This window comes from Puma concolor, chromosome D1 (genome assembly GCF_028749965.1).
Source record: "Puma concolor isolate L17-30 chromosome D1, mPumCon1.1.hap2, whole genome shotgun sequence".
Lineage (NCBI taxonomy): Eukaryota > Metazoa > Chordata > Mammalia > Carnivora > Felidae > Puma > Puma concolor.
Window position 1 is genome coordinate 77,620,949 of NC_141676.1, and position 14,124 is coordinate 77,635,072.

Genomic DNA, 14,124 nt, shown 5'->3' on the forward strand with positions numbered 1-14,124 from the left:
CAACTGTGTGGGGCATTATCACCCCTAACACCCGAATTGTTCAAAGGTCGGCCGTATTTTAAACTTGCAGCTGTTCCCAGAACTTCCATTTTATCATTCCTCTCATTTTTGGCAGATGACCTTAATCCCTACTTACTGATGAAGTTTCCGAAATGATCCCAGACCTCTCTCCTCTGAACTCCTGTAACACTCAATAACACTTTATTGAGCACAGACAATATGCCAGGAGCCGTAGGCACCAAGCATCAAGGTGAGTGGTTCATTTAATGTACAAAATCACCGTATTGTCATTCTCATCACATAGATGAAGAAATAAAATTATGAAAAAGTTGGATACAATGCTTGAGGTCACCATTTAGTAAATATTAGGGTCAGTATTCAAATCGAGCTTGTCAGTTAGTGCTAATTCTGCACTTGTCTTACCTTCCCCATGGGAATAAACATCTTTTCAGGAAGGTCTAAGACTTGACTCATTTTTGTGTTCTCCATTAATCCTATCTCAATAACTTCAGCATTGTAGTCACTCAATTCATGTTGATTTGGGTCAAGGATTTGGTGAAATCATCTAGCTAGCTTTCCCTCTTTCCTGACTAAAAGTTTCTCTACATCCTTGTTTCTACCTTTTTTGTGGCTTTCGATTTTAATTCTATCTTGAATTACAGTGAGGAGCCATGGGATTGGATTAGCATATAGCTGATTTAATTAAAACGCTATTATTGGAGGGCACCTGTCTGGCTGAGTCAGCAGAGCATGTGACTCTTGATCTCAGGGTCTTGAGTTCAAGCCCCTCTTTGGGTGTAGAGCTTACTTAAAAAATAAAAATAAAGTAAGTAAAATGTTATTGGCTTATCAGCCCATTCCTTTTCATTTTGAGGATGGCTCCATTAAGAAAGCACTTTATGCGGCTGGGATTGTCTCATTTGAAATCAGGATTTCGGATCAGTGTAAGACAGGTTATATATTATTCTGTTCTTTTTTTCTTGTTAAATGTGTGAAATTGGTAGAAAGGAAGAACTTTCTCTGTTACAAGTTTAAAGCTTCTGTTTTTCAGTTGTGGGACCAGCTTTATTTTTACATTGGAAATCTGATAGATAGAGTTTCCATTTCTCCTTGATTAAAAATGAATATATATAGGGGAGCCTGGGTGGCTCAGTCAGTTAAGCATCTGACTCTTGATATGGGCTCAGGTCATGATCTCGCAGTCATGGGATCAAGCCCAACTATGGGCTCAGTGCAGAACGTGCAGGCTGCTTGGGATTCTCTCTCTCCTCCTCTCTCTGCTCCTACCCCATGCATGCTCTTTCTCAAAAAAAAAAAAAAAAGAATATATATATATATATATATATATACACACACACACACACACACACACACACACACACACACACATATATTTAGTTATTGTCTCATGGGTGGTAACTAGTTTTGCTATATTGTCATGTTCAAAGTTTTAAAGACAGATTTTTATCAGGTAAAGTCTTCATTTTATGGGAAACTAAAGGAATAGACCAGAGTTGGACATGAATGATTTTGGAGGATACTAAAGGAGTAGATAAGAACAGTGCTGAGAAGATTCAATTTTTGATGGCACACGTAGAGCCATCAATCCATGCTGCTTCATTGTGAGGTTGCATTCAAGGGGGAAAACATATTTCTGTATCTTAGAAAATGCTCATGTGAAATCAGGATCACATATTATTGGACAGTTGCCTGTTTACTTCCCCACCCTTGTTCTTAGAAACAAACAAATAAAGGTAAAAGAAATTAAGGCAAGAACTATTTACATTTGAAATAGTTTCAAATTTTTAAATCTTTACTTTTTATTTTAGCGATTAAAAACATTTTGGGGGCGTCTGGGTGGCTCAGTTGGTTAAGAGTCCGACTTCAGCTCAGGTCACGATCTCACCTTTCATGAGTTGGAGCCTTGGGTCGGGCTCTGTGCTGAGAGCTGGGAGCCTGGAGCCTACTTCGGATTCTGTGTCTCTCTTTCTCTGTCCTTCCTCTGTTCGTGCTCTGTCTCTCCCACCATCTCAGAATAAATAAACATTAAAAAACAATTTAAAAAACATTTTAAAAAATTTTATCAAATCTTCAGACTATTGCAGCATGTGGGTTTTTGCATCTTTCCACGTTTAGGTTTCAAACACATATTTTGACCCCAAATAGGTTTTATTTTAGGGGGATGATAACAAACTGAGGTTACTAGCAGTGGAAAAGAACATTTTAGAGTCCGATTGATCTGCTGACAATGGAATTATATTGGAGCTGATTGGATAAAAATGATCTTCTCAATTGCGTCTACCTTCAACAATTGGTTTTGATTGAAATGCCGGTCAAAAAATACCCCATTTCCTTTGTGCAAGAACCTACTGAAAGTAGGGTTTCCATTCCTGAATGAATTGGCAAGCTGGGAGGTATTCTTACAATTTTAGTTGCTTAAAGAGTTCAAGTTAGAACTGGTGATGATGTGTGACATATATGAGAGGTTTTATCATTGTAGTAATTAATACCAATGTTTATATGATTGTGGTTTCGTGTGGACCCTTCAGCTGTATATATCCAGACAGACCTTGGGATTTGGGACTTCGATGCTTATTAATTTAAAACCATAGTGTCTCAGGACATGGCATATAGAATCTAAGTTTTTTTTTTTTTTTAATGTTTTTATTTATCTTTGAGACAGAGAGAGACAGAGCATGAGGAGGGGAGGGGCAGAGAGAGAGGGAGACACAGAATCCGAAGCAGGCTCCAGGCTCCGAGCTGGCAGCACAGAGCCCGACGCGGGGCTTGAACTCACGGACCGTGAGATCATGACCCAAGCTGAAGTCGGACGATTAACCAAACGATTAACCAACTGAGCCACCCAGGCGCCCCTCTAAGTTTTTTACAATAATGACATTTCATCCTGTAGTGAAAAAAAAAAATTAACTTTACGGAAATAATGTTGCCTCCATGGAATCCAAAGACAGGCACAGAACAGGCCTGGCTAAAGAAATGGAAAACCAGGGTGTCAGATACCGCTGCAATAGCCGCTCCTTTCCAGCAGGGGGCGAGGGGGAGGGGAGCGTGTCTACTAAATTTGCCAAATGAACAGGCCCGGCTGCGGGGGGGGGGGGGGGGGGGGGGGTTGAGTACCGCCAGCTGGCGGGAAAAGTTCAAGTGTCAGATCCAAGCATAAAATTCGGAGCGAAAATATTTGAAGACACCCTTATACATATGACCAAATTGTGGCATTAGAAATCAATGCTTCTTTACATGATCAAAACGCTGACACCTGGGGACCATCCAGGGCCTGCTGGAGCAGGAGTGCGGCGTGGTCATCGAGGGCGTCAACACGCCCTACCTGTACTTTGGCATGTGGAAGACCACCTTCGCCTGGCACACGGAGGACATGGACCTTTACAGCATCAACTACCTGCACTTCGGGGAGCCCAAAACCTGGTACGCGGTGCCCCCGGAGCACGGCCGGCGCCTGGAGCGCCTGGCCACCGAGCTGTTCCCGGGCGGTGCCCGCGCCTGTGACGCCTTCCTGCGGCACAAGGTGGCTCTCATCTCGCCCACAGTCCTCAAGGACAACGGGATCCCCTTCAATCGGATCACCCAGGAGGCTGGCGAGTTCATGGTGACGTTTCCCTATGGCTACCACTCTGGCTTCAACCACGGCTTCAACTGCGCAGAAGCCATCAACTTCGCCACCCCGCGATGGATCGATTATGGCAAAGTGGCGTCTCAGTGCAGCTGCGGGGAGGCCAGGGTCACCTTCTCCATGGACGCCTTCGTGCGCATCCTGCAGCCTGAGCGCTATGAGCTGTGGAAGCGCGGGCAGGACCGGGCTGTTGTGGACCACACGGAGCCCACCTCGCCAGACGAGGGGGAGCTCAGCGCCTGGCGGGGGGGGAGGTCTGCCCGGAATCTCCACCCAGTTGGCAGACATGAGTTGTCATCATCGTCCTCAGGAACAGGAGGCTCAGGAGTCGACTGCCCATGCCTGGGCCAAGACGCGCTGCATATTCTGGACCCAAGGCTAGTCCTGCCCCAGGACAATGCTGGGTATCAGACCCCTGCAACCTGCCATCGTTCTATGGCTTCCGCAGCTCAGAGTCCTTGAACGGACCTTGCTTCCTCCGGTCCCTCCCAGTCCTTCCTGGTTGCCTCAGATATGCCACCACTTGACACTGTTAACAATCGTTGGAGCTCTGGGCCAAGGTGGAGTTTGCAAAACGCTGTTATGTTTCTGGCAGAGCCCTCCCCAAATGCTGCTGAACTCTGGATCTCCTGCAGTAAATAGCATCAGTTCCTTGGTTTCATTTGCGTCTCTGAGCTTGTGGTGGTTAAGAAGATTAGGTTTGGCATCAACCAGATTCAAATCCTAGCTCTGTCACTCACTAGAGGTTACGGGAACCTGAGCAGGTCAATGCACCCTTTCAGAGCTTCAGAGCCCTCCTCTGGAAAATGGGACACTGCACACTAGGCAGATTGTTGTGAGGACCTTATTAGCTAAGGTGTGAAACCATCTTTTTTTTTTTTTTTATTTTATGTAGGCTCTACGCCCAAGTTGGGGCTTGAACTCATCACCCTGACATCAAGAGTCAAATGCTCTACTGACTGAGCCAGCCAGGCACCCTGCATTAAACCATCTCTCTCTCTCTTTTTTTAAGTGTATTTATTTATTTTGAGAGACAGAGTGTGAGTGGGGGAGGGGTAGAGAAAGAGGGAGGATCTCAAGCCAGCTTGGCCCAGACGGGGCTTGAACTCAAGAAACCATGAGATCATGACCTGAGCAGAAATCAGGAGGCAGTCGTTTAACCAATTGAGTCACCCAAGTGCCCCGCATTAAACCATCTTTTAACAGTGCCTACCATGAACTGCCCTATACTCAACCAACAGTAATTAACATTTTTATCTTGATTGCCTCTTTAGGGGCCACCTGGGAATATGGGCTCTGCCTAATCTTCGGAAAAGTCTGGGTCAGAAGAGGAAAGATTTTACATGAGCACTCGCAGAATGAAAATAGAAGAGAAAGTCCAAAGGAGACTTATAATTACTTTTTGGGAAGGGAGCTGAAACTCAGACTAAAGACATTAAGAGGGGAGTCTGTAAGGTGCTAAGAGCGTGTGAGTGTGTGTTTGTGTGTGTGTGTGTGGGGGGGGTGTGCGTGTTGTTTCCTTCTGTTCTCCTGCAGCTGTAAGGAGTGAAGCCTTTGTTTTCCTGGAGCAGCAAGGAAATAGGGAGGTAGATTTTCTCTTTCTCCAGCGAGGCTTGGGGATAGAAGAAGGAGATAGGTGTGGCCATAAAGAGGCCGGGAAGATGGGCCCTAGTCCCCAGGATCCACGGTAGACAAGAAAGGAGACTTGGGGAAGCCTGCCTGGGCCTAGAGAGGTCTGGGGAACTCAGCTACAGCAAGGCTCGTTGCTACTGCTCATCAAATGCTGGCCAGGACATTCCGAGAGGGACTTGTTTCTCTATCCGGGACAACCCGAACCGTGGAGGGAGGTTCTGGTGCCTGGAAATGCCCATTGTAGGGAGCTGTGTGGGCTCTGCCTGACTCCTCGCGGACCTTCTGATGGAAGATGTGCCTCAGGACAGTGGGTCATGTGACATCATGAGATTTGCTGCTGGCCAAGGAAGAACAGTCCGTCCTGTGGGTGGAGAAACCTGTAGTCATTGGGAGTTGTGTGGGACCTCTTGGAACACGTGAGACACAACTTGAAAAGATGAAAGTCACTGCAGCGAGGGCGTCAAGAATTTAGAGCTGCTGGACGGGGGTCCTCAGCCGGGCCGCTGTCAAATAGAGGCGCTGCGGTTAAGCCCTAGTTCTGGAGAGCGCCGAGCTTTCTCTCTGGCTTCTCCCCGCTGCTGGCCTCTCCTGCCCCTGTGCATCTCTGCACCTCGTGGCCTCTCCAGCCCTCCCGTCAGTAAACCCAGCCGATGGGGCCTGCTGCACAGTAGCGGCTATAACCATCGAGCCAGATTTCCCAGGGCCCGGGCCACTCCCCACAGTGTCGCTCGGCTGTGAGGCAATCTCCCGTGGCCTGACTCCAGAACGTTGGAGGCTTTTCTTTCTCACCTTCACAGAACCAGTGACTGACTCCCCAGGGTGACTCCCGGGAGAGTCGGACTCTGCTTGTCTGCTACAAATGGCCTTCTGTCCTCAGTATGGGAAATTCTAGGAAGGCCGTCAGTCTGGATGGTGATCGTGATTCCCTGTTGATTCTTCTTCCCCCCCTCCTCCCCTCTAGCTTCTTACTTTGAATGGTCAGGCAAAGAAACAATCATGCTGTTGACGTGGTTTTATGTTTTCCCTCTACCCACAGACTCGGTTCCTCGATACGTCCGCCCTGCATGCTGATGCGCAAAGTTGATTCCGGGGCATGATATAGTTAGCAAAGCGAACCTTTCTGTGATCACTGTTTTTGCCTTTCGGGGCGCTGTTTTCGCCCTTACTCAGAGACGAGAAGTGGACTTATGGGAGAATAGCATTTGAACAGGCGCTTTGCCACTTTCTAGTCGCAGCAAAAAATCGTTGATTTTCTCCGAGCCAAAATTACGGTGCAAGAGTTCTGGGCAGTGCTGTGGGGTGTCATTGTGACAGGCACGTAGGAGGTGCTCAGTTCATCTGGATGTGCCTCTCTGCACCCTAGCTGCCTCGAGGGCAAGCACGAGGCCAGGGACACGCTCTTGGATTCTCTCTTTCTACGCTGCTCAGTTCTACGACAGCCCTCATCACCACCCTCACGGGCTTCCCCGTGCCTTTTTCTTTGTAATTAATGGACTTTATTTGTTGGAGTAGTTCACAGCAAAATTAAGCAGAAAGTATGGAGACTCCCACATCCCCCTCCCCAGCCTCCTCCACCAGCATCCACACCTATGTGGTACAGTTGGTAGAGTTGATGACTCCACACTGACCCATCATTATCACCCAACGTCCCTAGTGACACGAGGGTTCATTCTTGCAGGTGTTCCTTCTGCGGGCCTGCCAAATGCATAAGGACACGTACCTACCCCTATAGTTCTGCGCAGAACGGGTTCGCCCTGACCCCTCCCAAACCCTGGGCAACCTCTGATCTTTGCACTGCCCTCATAGTTTCGCCATTTCCAGAATATCGTATAGTTGGCCTCATACAGCAGGTTGTCTTTTCAGATGGGCTGCTTTCACTTAGTGATATGCATTGAAGTTTCCTCCATGCCTCGTGGCTTTAGAGCTCATTTCTTTTTATTGCTGAATAATATCCCATTGGATGAATATACCGTTGCCTATTTATCCTCTCTCCTACAGAAGGACATCTTGGCTGCTTCCGAGTTTCGGCAGTTATGAATACAACTACTATAAACCTTCAGGGGCAGGTTTGTGCGTAGATGGAAATTTTCAGCGCATTGGGGTAAATACCAAGGAGTGTGGTTTTGCTATATCACATGGCAAAAGTATATTTAGTTTTGCAAGAAAATGCCCAACTGTGCCTCACCCATTATTTTTACTGGTAGAAAACTTATTTTTTTTTCCTCCTGATCTACCACATATTTGTACAAAAGGTCACATAGGCTTGTTTGCAAATTCCACTCCTGGTCGTGTTTGGCCTTGTTGTAATGTTACCAAGGCAAGGTCAAGATTTCATACAGAGTCAGGAACCAGAAGACCCAATCTTTATGCAGCCTCCTACACTGATTTGTTGAGTAATCGTTCAATAAATCCTCTCTTCCCTCTGGCCCTCCACTTCCCTGTTTGGGCAAACAGAGCCCTTAGCGCATCGCACCTGTTAGAGTTTGCACACAGCGAGTTCAGACCAGGGCAAACATAACGTGTGCCAAATAAATATTAGCTATTATCATTATGACTTAAAAGCCAGAACTTGTGAGACGGTCATAAGAAACCGTACTTGACTGCTACTTGTAGAGGTTGGTGTTTGGGTCTCGGGACTCCTGTAAGAGTTATAATAAAATGTTTCAGTTAGGGATTCGGCTATCTGGCCACTCTGAATTATTCAGAACCATGACACCATTTCAGTTTCTGTGTGTGTGAGGAGTCCTTTCCAGATATTTAGAAAGAACTTCAGCATGATAGTTATATCACTGGACTGTGGCTATCTATGGACTTGAAGTTGCTTCCCCCCCCCCATAAGTTTGTGTTACCTTTCGTCATTTTAAGTAGGAAACCACAAACAGTTGGAAGGAATTGGTGACAGAGATAAGCCGAAAGGAAACCGATCTGAGTCGAGCAGAACCCTGGTGAGGCTCAGCCCTTCAGTCCGCTGCCTTTCCCATCCCACACTGCACACCAGCCTGTCCCCCTGAAATTCCTCACACGCTCTTGTCCCTCAGTGCCCCTCACAGCCGGGTAATAGTGATGCCCTTCTCACATTAGTGGTGGGTATTGCAGGGATAAGCAATTTCAAGGAGGACAGAGGGAGGCAGAACTGAGCACTGCGGGGGGAAGTTATCACTCGAAGCGCCAGTCTACAAAAACTTAACATTTGCATGGTGGTCGAGTTTCTGCGTTTTCTTCTTCTTCTTTTTTTAGTGTTTAAGGTGGGGGGTGGGGCAGAGAGAGAGGGAGATACAGAATCTGAAGCAGGCTTCAGGCTCTGAGCTCTCAGCACAGAGCCTAATGCAGGGCTTGAACTCACAAACCGCGAGTTCATGACCTGAGCCGAAGTCGGAGGCTTAACCGGCTGAGCCACCCAGGCGCCCTGGGTTTCTGGATTTTCATACCTCACCTGTGGTATCCTGGCATCCTGTGTCCTAATTGTTCGGCCCTCAACCCCCACCCTAACAAGCTCTATATCCAGGCCTGTAGACCTCAGACAACATCTTTTCTCTGTCCCATCTCCCAGAGCCTCTTCTCAAAAGATTCACATCCTGTCTGTGCATTTCGGGGCTCATTCACTCATTCATGCAGCATGTTTACTGGGCACTTACTATGTACCAGGCACCGTTCTTGGAATCAGGGAAACAACAGTGAAAAGGGAAAACTTTCAACTCTCCTGGAGCTCAGATTCTCATCATCAAGAGTGACATATACTAACATGTCAAGTAGTCACAAGGGCTATGAGGAAAAATAAGCAGAGTAAAGGGTTACAGGGTGACAGGGTTGCTATATTTGATAGGGTGGCCTTTTTAGGGATGTGGGAAGAGACTTTGAGAAGACTGCTTGGGGATGTGCCGTGAGGACATGGGAAAGGGGGGATTGTTATGGGCAGAGGGACAACAGGTGCAAATGTCCTGAGGTGGGAGCATCCTTAATGCACTTGCAGATTAGCGAAGTGGGTGGAAGGCAGAAGTGTGAGAGGGGGTGCCTAGGCAGGGATCTGGACTGGGGGAGAGGCACAAAATACAGTAACTCAGTTAATGAACGCTGCTCTGTACAGCCACTGAGTGGTTGTGGTGGTTGGTGTTTTAGGTAAGCTGAGGAAAGAGGAATTTGGGGACCAGAGAGCCTTTGAAATCACACATAGTTCACAGCCAACCCTGGAAGCGGCTCTGTCTTTCCTACCAAATGCAAATGCCGAGAGCAGGAGTTCTGTATATTTTGGTTCCCTGCTGCATCCGCTAACATGGCGTGTGTTGGACACACAGTAGGTACTTTAGACTTGTACTGAATCAGCTGAGACTCCAGCAGACACAGCAGGTCCCTGGCATTCACCAAGTTAACAGCCATTTCAGCTATTTATGAGCAACTCAGATTAACTGTGTGCAGTCGATATTTTATGAGGCCAAATAATGCAGAAGGCTATAAACCTAGTGTGAAGGAAGGAGACCTCTTGCTCCCGGGAAGTCTGCAGTAGGAATTCTCTAGCAAAACAGCTACCAGGCGAATGATCAGGTGTGAGATGAACAGGCAGTAGATTTAGAGTGAGACTGTGCAGGGGCACCTGGGTGGCTCAGTCGGTTACGCATCTGACTTCGGCTCACGTCACGATCTCACGGTTCGTGAGTTCAAGCCCCACGTCGGGCTCTGTGCTGACAGCTCAGAGCCTCGAGCCTGCTTCAGATTCTGTGTCTCCCCCCCTCTCTCTCTCTCTCTGCCCCTACCCCACTCATACTCTGTCTCAAAAGTAATTAAACATTAAAAAAAATTAGAATGACACTATGCACAGGTAAATCCCAGGTCCAGATAATAATATTCAGGAAAGTGTCATTAGGAATTGACAAAGATGTCAGGATCCCCTGTGAATGTCAAAGGTCTAATGAGTTTCTCCTTGCTGAGAAACTCCTGGGAACCAACTGGCCTAACCTTACTCCTCTTGTGATTATATCACCTGGACTGTCGTTCCCCATGACCCTCTGGGACCCTAAGCACTTTATCTTACCTCTGGTTTAGCTTGTGGATTACACCAGGTTAACACAATTGATTATTATCTCTCTTGGTTTTCTGTGTGTGGTGACAACTCAATGCATATTGTTGGTTGAATGAATAAATGACTTGCAACCATCAACAGAGTTGAAAAAAGGATTAGCATCATAAGAAACAGCTAAAATAAGTCAACAGTCTCTATTATAGCATTATCGCTTTTGCATTAATTGTTTTAAAATAAGATATCCAGGGGTGCCTGTGGCTCAGTCAGTTAAGCATCTGACTTCCCCTCAGGTCATGATCTCACGGTTTGTGGGTTTGAACCCTGTGTCTGGCTCTGTGCTGACCGCTCAGAGCCTGGAGCCTGTTTCAGATTCTGTGTGTCCCTCTCTCTCTGTCCCTCCCCCGCTCATGCTCTGTTTCTCTGTCTCTCTCTCAAAAATAAACATTAAAAAAATTTTTTAAATAAATAAATAAATAAATAAATAAATAAATAAATAAATAAAATAAGATATCCAGCTCTAAGCTGGGGGGTTGAAATAACTTGCAGGGGGTGCCTCTGTGGCCCAGTCAGTTAAACATCTGACTTCGGCTCAGATCATGATCTCATAGTTCGTGAGTTCAAGCCCCACGTCAGGCTCTTCGCTGACAGCTTGGAGCCTGGAGCCTGCTGTAGATTCTGTGTCTCCCTCTCTCTCTGCCCTTCCCCACTCACCCTCTCTCTCTCTCTCTCTCTCTCTCAAAAATAAATAAACATTAATTTAAAAAAAAATAAAGAAATGACTTGTAGAACCAGAGGAACACTCTGTTTCTCACATTCCAAATGCGATTCATTCATTCACTCAATGAACATCATTAGGCACCCTCACAGCCCAGCACTGTACTAGGTGCTTGGAATATGACATAACATGGAGTTTATGATCTGCTTGGAGACACAGATAAGCTGTTAGGCAATTTCACCATGCCACAGCTTTTCAGCAACCATAACAATACCCAGGCTCTCCCCAAGCCACTGGTTTTAGAGCCCCTAGAGAAATGTATTGTTTTGGGGGAGCACTCAGCCTTAAGTTCAAGGCCCAAGCCCCATGGGGCTCTCAGAGCTGTTACTGGCTATAACTGGGCTCATGGCAGCCTTCTTGCTTGCTTTTTTCTCTATGGTGGCTGAGAAATGGATACGTGCCACCTTTTTCGGGGAGAATAATGACTGTTCCAGACATCTCTATTCCTTCCTCGCCAGTTCCGCAGGGGGAAGGGGGCTGGCTTTGAGTTCCCCCAATGGCTGTTTCACTCTGGAAAGTGAGTGTACCGTACTGTCAGATCCCTCCCTTGACCTCTGCCCATGGCATTGACGTTCCATGGCTCCTTTAGGGAGCATTTGAATTCCATTTCCTGTGTTCCATTCTGTCTTCCCTCTATCTGCCCCCCTCCCCTCAGCTGTGGACTGAATGTGTTCCCTCAAAATTCATACACTGAAACCCTAATCCTCAATATGATGATGTTTGCAGGTGGGGCCTTGGGAATTGGATTGGTCATGAGGATTAATGCCCTTCTAAGAAGAGATCTGAGACCAACGATTTCTCTCTCTACCATCGGAGGTTACAGCAGGGTCTGTAAACCAGGCAGTGGCCCTCACTAAGAACATGACCGTGTTCGTGCCCTGATCTCAGACTTCCAGCCTCTAGAACCATGAGAAATAAACGTTCAGACAGCCAGTGTATAGTATTTTGTTAGAGCAGCCTTAATGGACATAGACACCCTCTACTCTGCTTGTCTAGAGTTCCCACCGGTTACTCCAGGAGAAAGGTGAAAGAAAGAGCTAAAGAGACGGGGAAACACAGCTGCCGTATCGAGGGTGTGCGGCGTGCCAAGAACGCTGACTTGCAATTTATACACAGCATTCATTTTGCGTTCCCAGAGGTTGGTCTGGAGAGTCAAGCAGATGGAGATTTGAAGCCCAGCTCTGCCATTTGTTAGCGTGGCCGTGGACAGGTGACTCCCATCGCAGAGGCCCAGCTCCCTGGAAAGACGGTGTAGCAGAGTGGTTACCCACACACATTCTGTGTTCAAACCCCAGCACCCCGCTCACAAACCGTGACCTTGGTGAGCTGCCTCATCTCAGCTTCAGCTTCCTCTTCCCTACAAGGGAAACGATAATAACAGTACCCACAACAACAAGGTGGTTGTAAAGCTCAAGTAAGTTAATATAAGTGAAACACCAAGTAGTAACCAGCCCAAAGTGAAAAACAGGCCATTCGTTCGCAGCTGCTTGTTGACTATTTTTTTTAAAAGTGTAATTTCGGGGCGCCTGGGTGGCGCAGTCGGTTAAGCGTCCGACTTCAGCCAGGTCACGATCTCGCAGTCCGTGAGTTCGAGCCCCGCGTCAGGCTCTGGGCTGATGGCTCAGAGCCTGGAGACTGTTTCCGATTCTGTGTCTCCCTCTCTCTCTGCCCTTCCCCTGTTCATGCTCTGTCTCTCTCTGTCCCAAAAATAAATAAATGTTGAAAAAAAAAATTAAAAAAAAAAAGTGTAATTTCAGCACAGTGTTTGGCAAAAAGCACACAACAGAGTCGCGCCATGACCGATGTTTTTATTATTATTATTTTGTGTTGCTTTGATAACATTATTGTTACCTTTATTTGGTTTTTGGTTATTAACTATTATTTCAGACGTCAAGGTGACAGACCTCCAGACTTCCTTGCTAAAATGCTTGAAAAAAAAAGAATGACAAAGGAAAAGGACTGTAGCTGTCTGTCACTCAAAGCGTGGTCTGGATCGGCAGTATGGACATGGCCTTCGAGCTTGCTAGAAATGCAAAAGCTCAGCATCCAGCCCAGACCTATGGCTCAGGAAGCCCTGCTCCAGGACACCGGCTCTCAACGCATTGGAAGCACATTTGTAACATACTGATGTCTGGATGCCCTGCCCCCATGCTCCCCACCTCATTTTAATGGCAGGAGTACAAAATCCGGAAAGTTCCCTGGGTGACGCCCACGTGCAGCCAAGTTGAGGACCACCCATCTAGCATGTGGCCCATGGGGAGTTAGGCCGCAGGGGTGGATGGGAGCTTAGTTTTTTCGCAAGTGCCAGTGAGAGTTCTGGTTTGTTTTCTTGCTCTTCGGGCCCAGTGGAAATAGGAAGGGACACAGAGAGGACACATTCCTCTCTCCCCGCCCCCGCCCCCGCCCCGGCCATTCCCGCCTTCATTCCAGGGAACAGAACACGTGACAAGGCTCTGTGCAGGCTTCTTGGCCAACATTTCTGCTTCTCTTTATTGTGGATCACGGTGTCCAGGCTGTGTTGGCTCCCACTGTCTCTTTCACTCAGGTCACTGTGCACATGGGGCTTGGCTTTCCAGCTGTGGGAGTTTGTATTTCTTTGAAGTGGGGTCCTTCTCTTTCCATCCATTCCTGTCCACTGCTCATGTCACTCAGAGGCTGCTTGGTTGGAGAAAACCTGGCCAGAGACTTCCTGACCTTTCCTGTGAGACCTTTGACCCCTGGTGGAAAACTCACATTCCCACCGGGCTCAGGCGAGTTATCTAAGTGAGTGTTACCGTCGCGATGTTGGTTTATGCCCCACAGTAAGACCAAGGACTCTCCCTGGGGCCAGCCTGCTGTCTCGCTTTGTGGGAATGAGGGTCACAAGGAGGCTGTCGTTTTCTGCATTTTCCAGAGAAGTTGGCAACTTACAATTTTAGGAAGAAAACCTCCAGATTTTGAAATGTTGGCAGCTAATTGAAAAACTTAAAATCCCTATCAAACACTTCTGGAGACCAAATTAAACATTTCTGGAGTCCAGAGTTGGCCCATTGTTCTCTGAGACATGCCCCCTGTTGT

At 47.2% G+C, this 14,124-nt stretch overlaps 1 protein-coding gene across 1 annotated transcript; it reads left to right on the forward strand.

Moving 5' to 3' along the window:
* Positions 1 to 3,271: 3,271 nt before the first annotated feature.
* Positions 3,272 to 4,108, forward strand: LOC147576828 (lysine-specific demethylase 4D-like; the record flags this gene model as incomplete). Its single annotated transcript, XM_086676427.1, has 1 exon — positions 3,272 to 4,108. A coding segment is annotated over one exon (837 nt), but the record flags the coding sequence as incomplete, so codon positions are not given.
* Between the last annotated feature and the right edge of the window lie 10,016 nt (positions 4,109 to 14,124).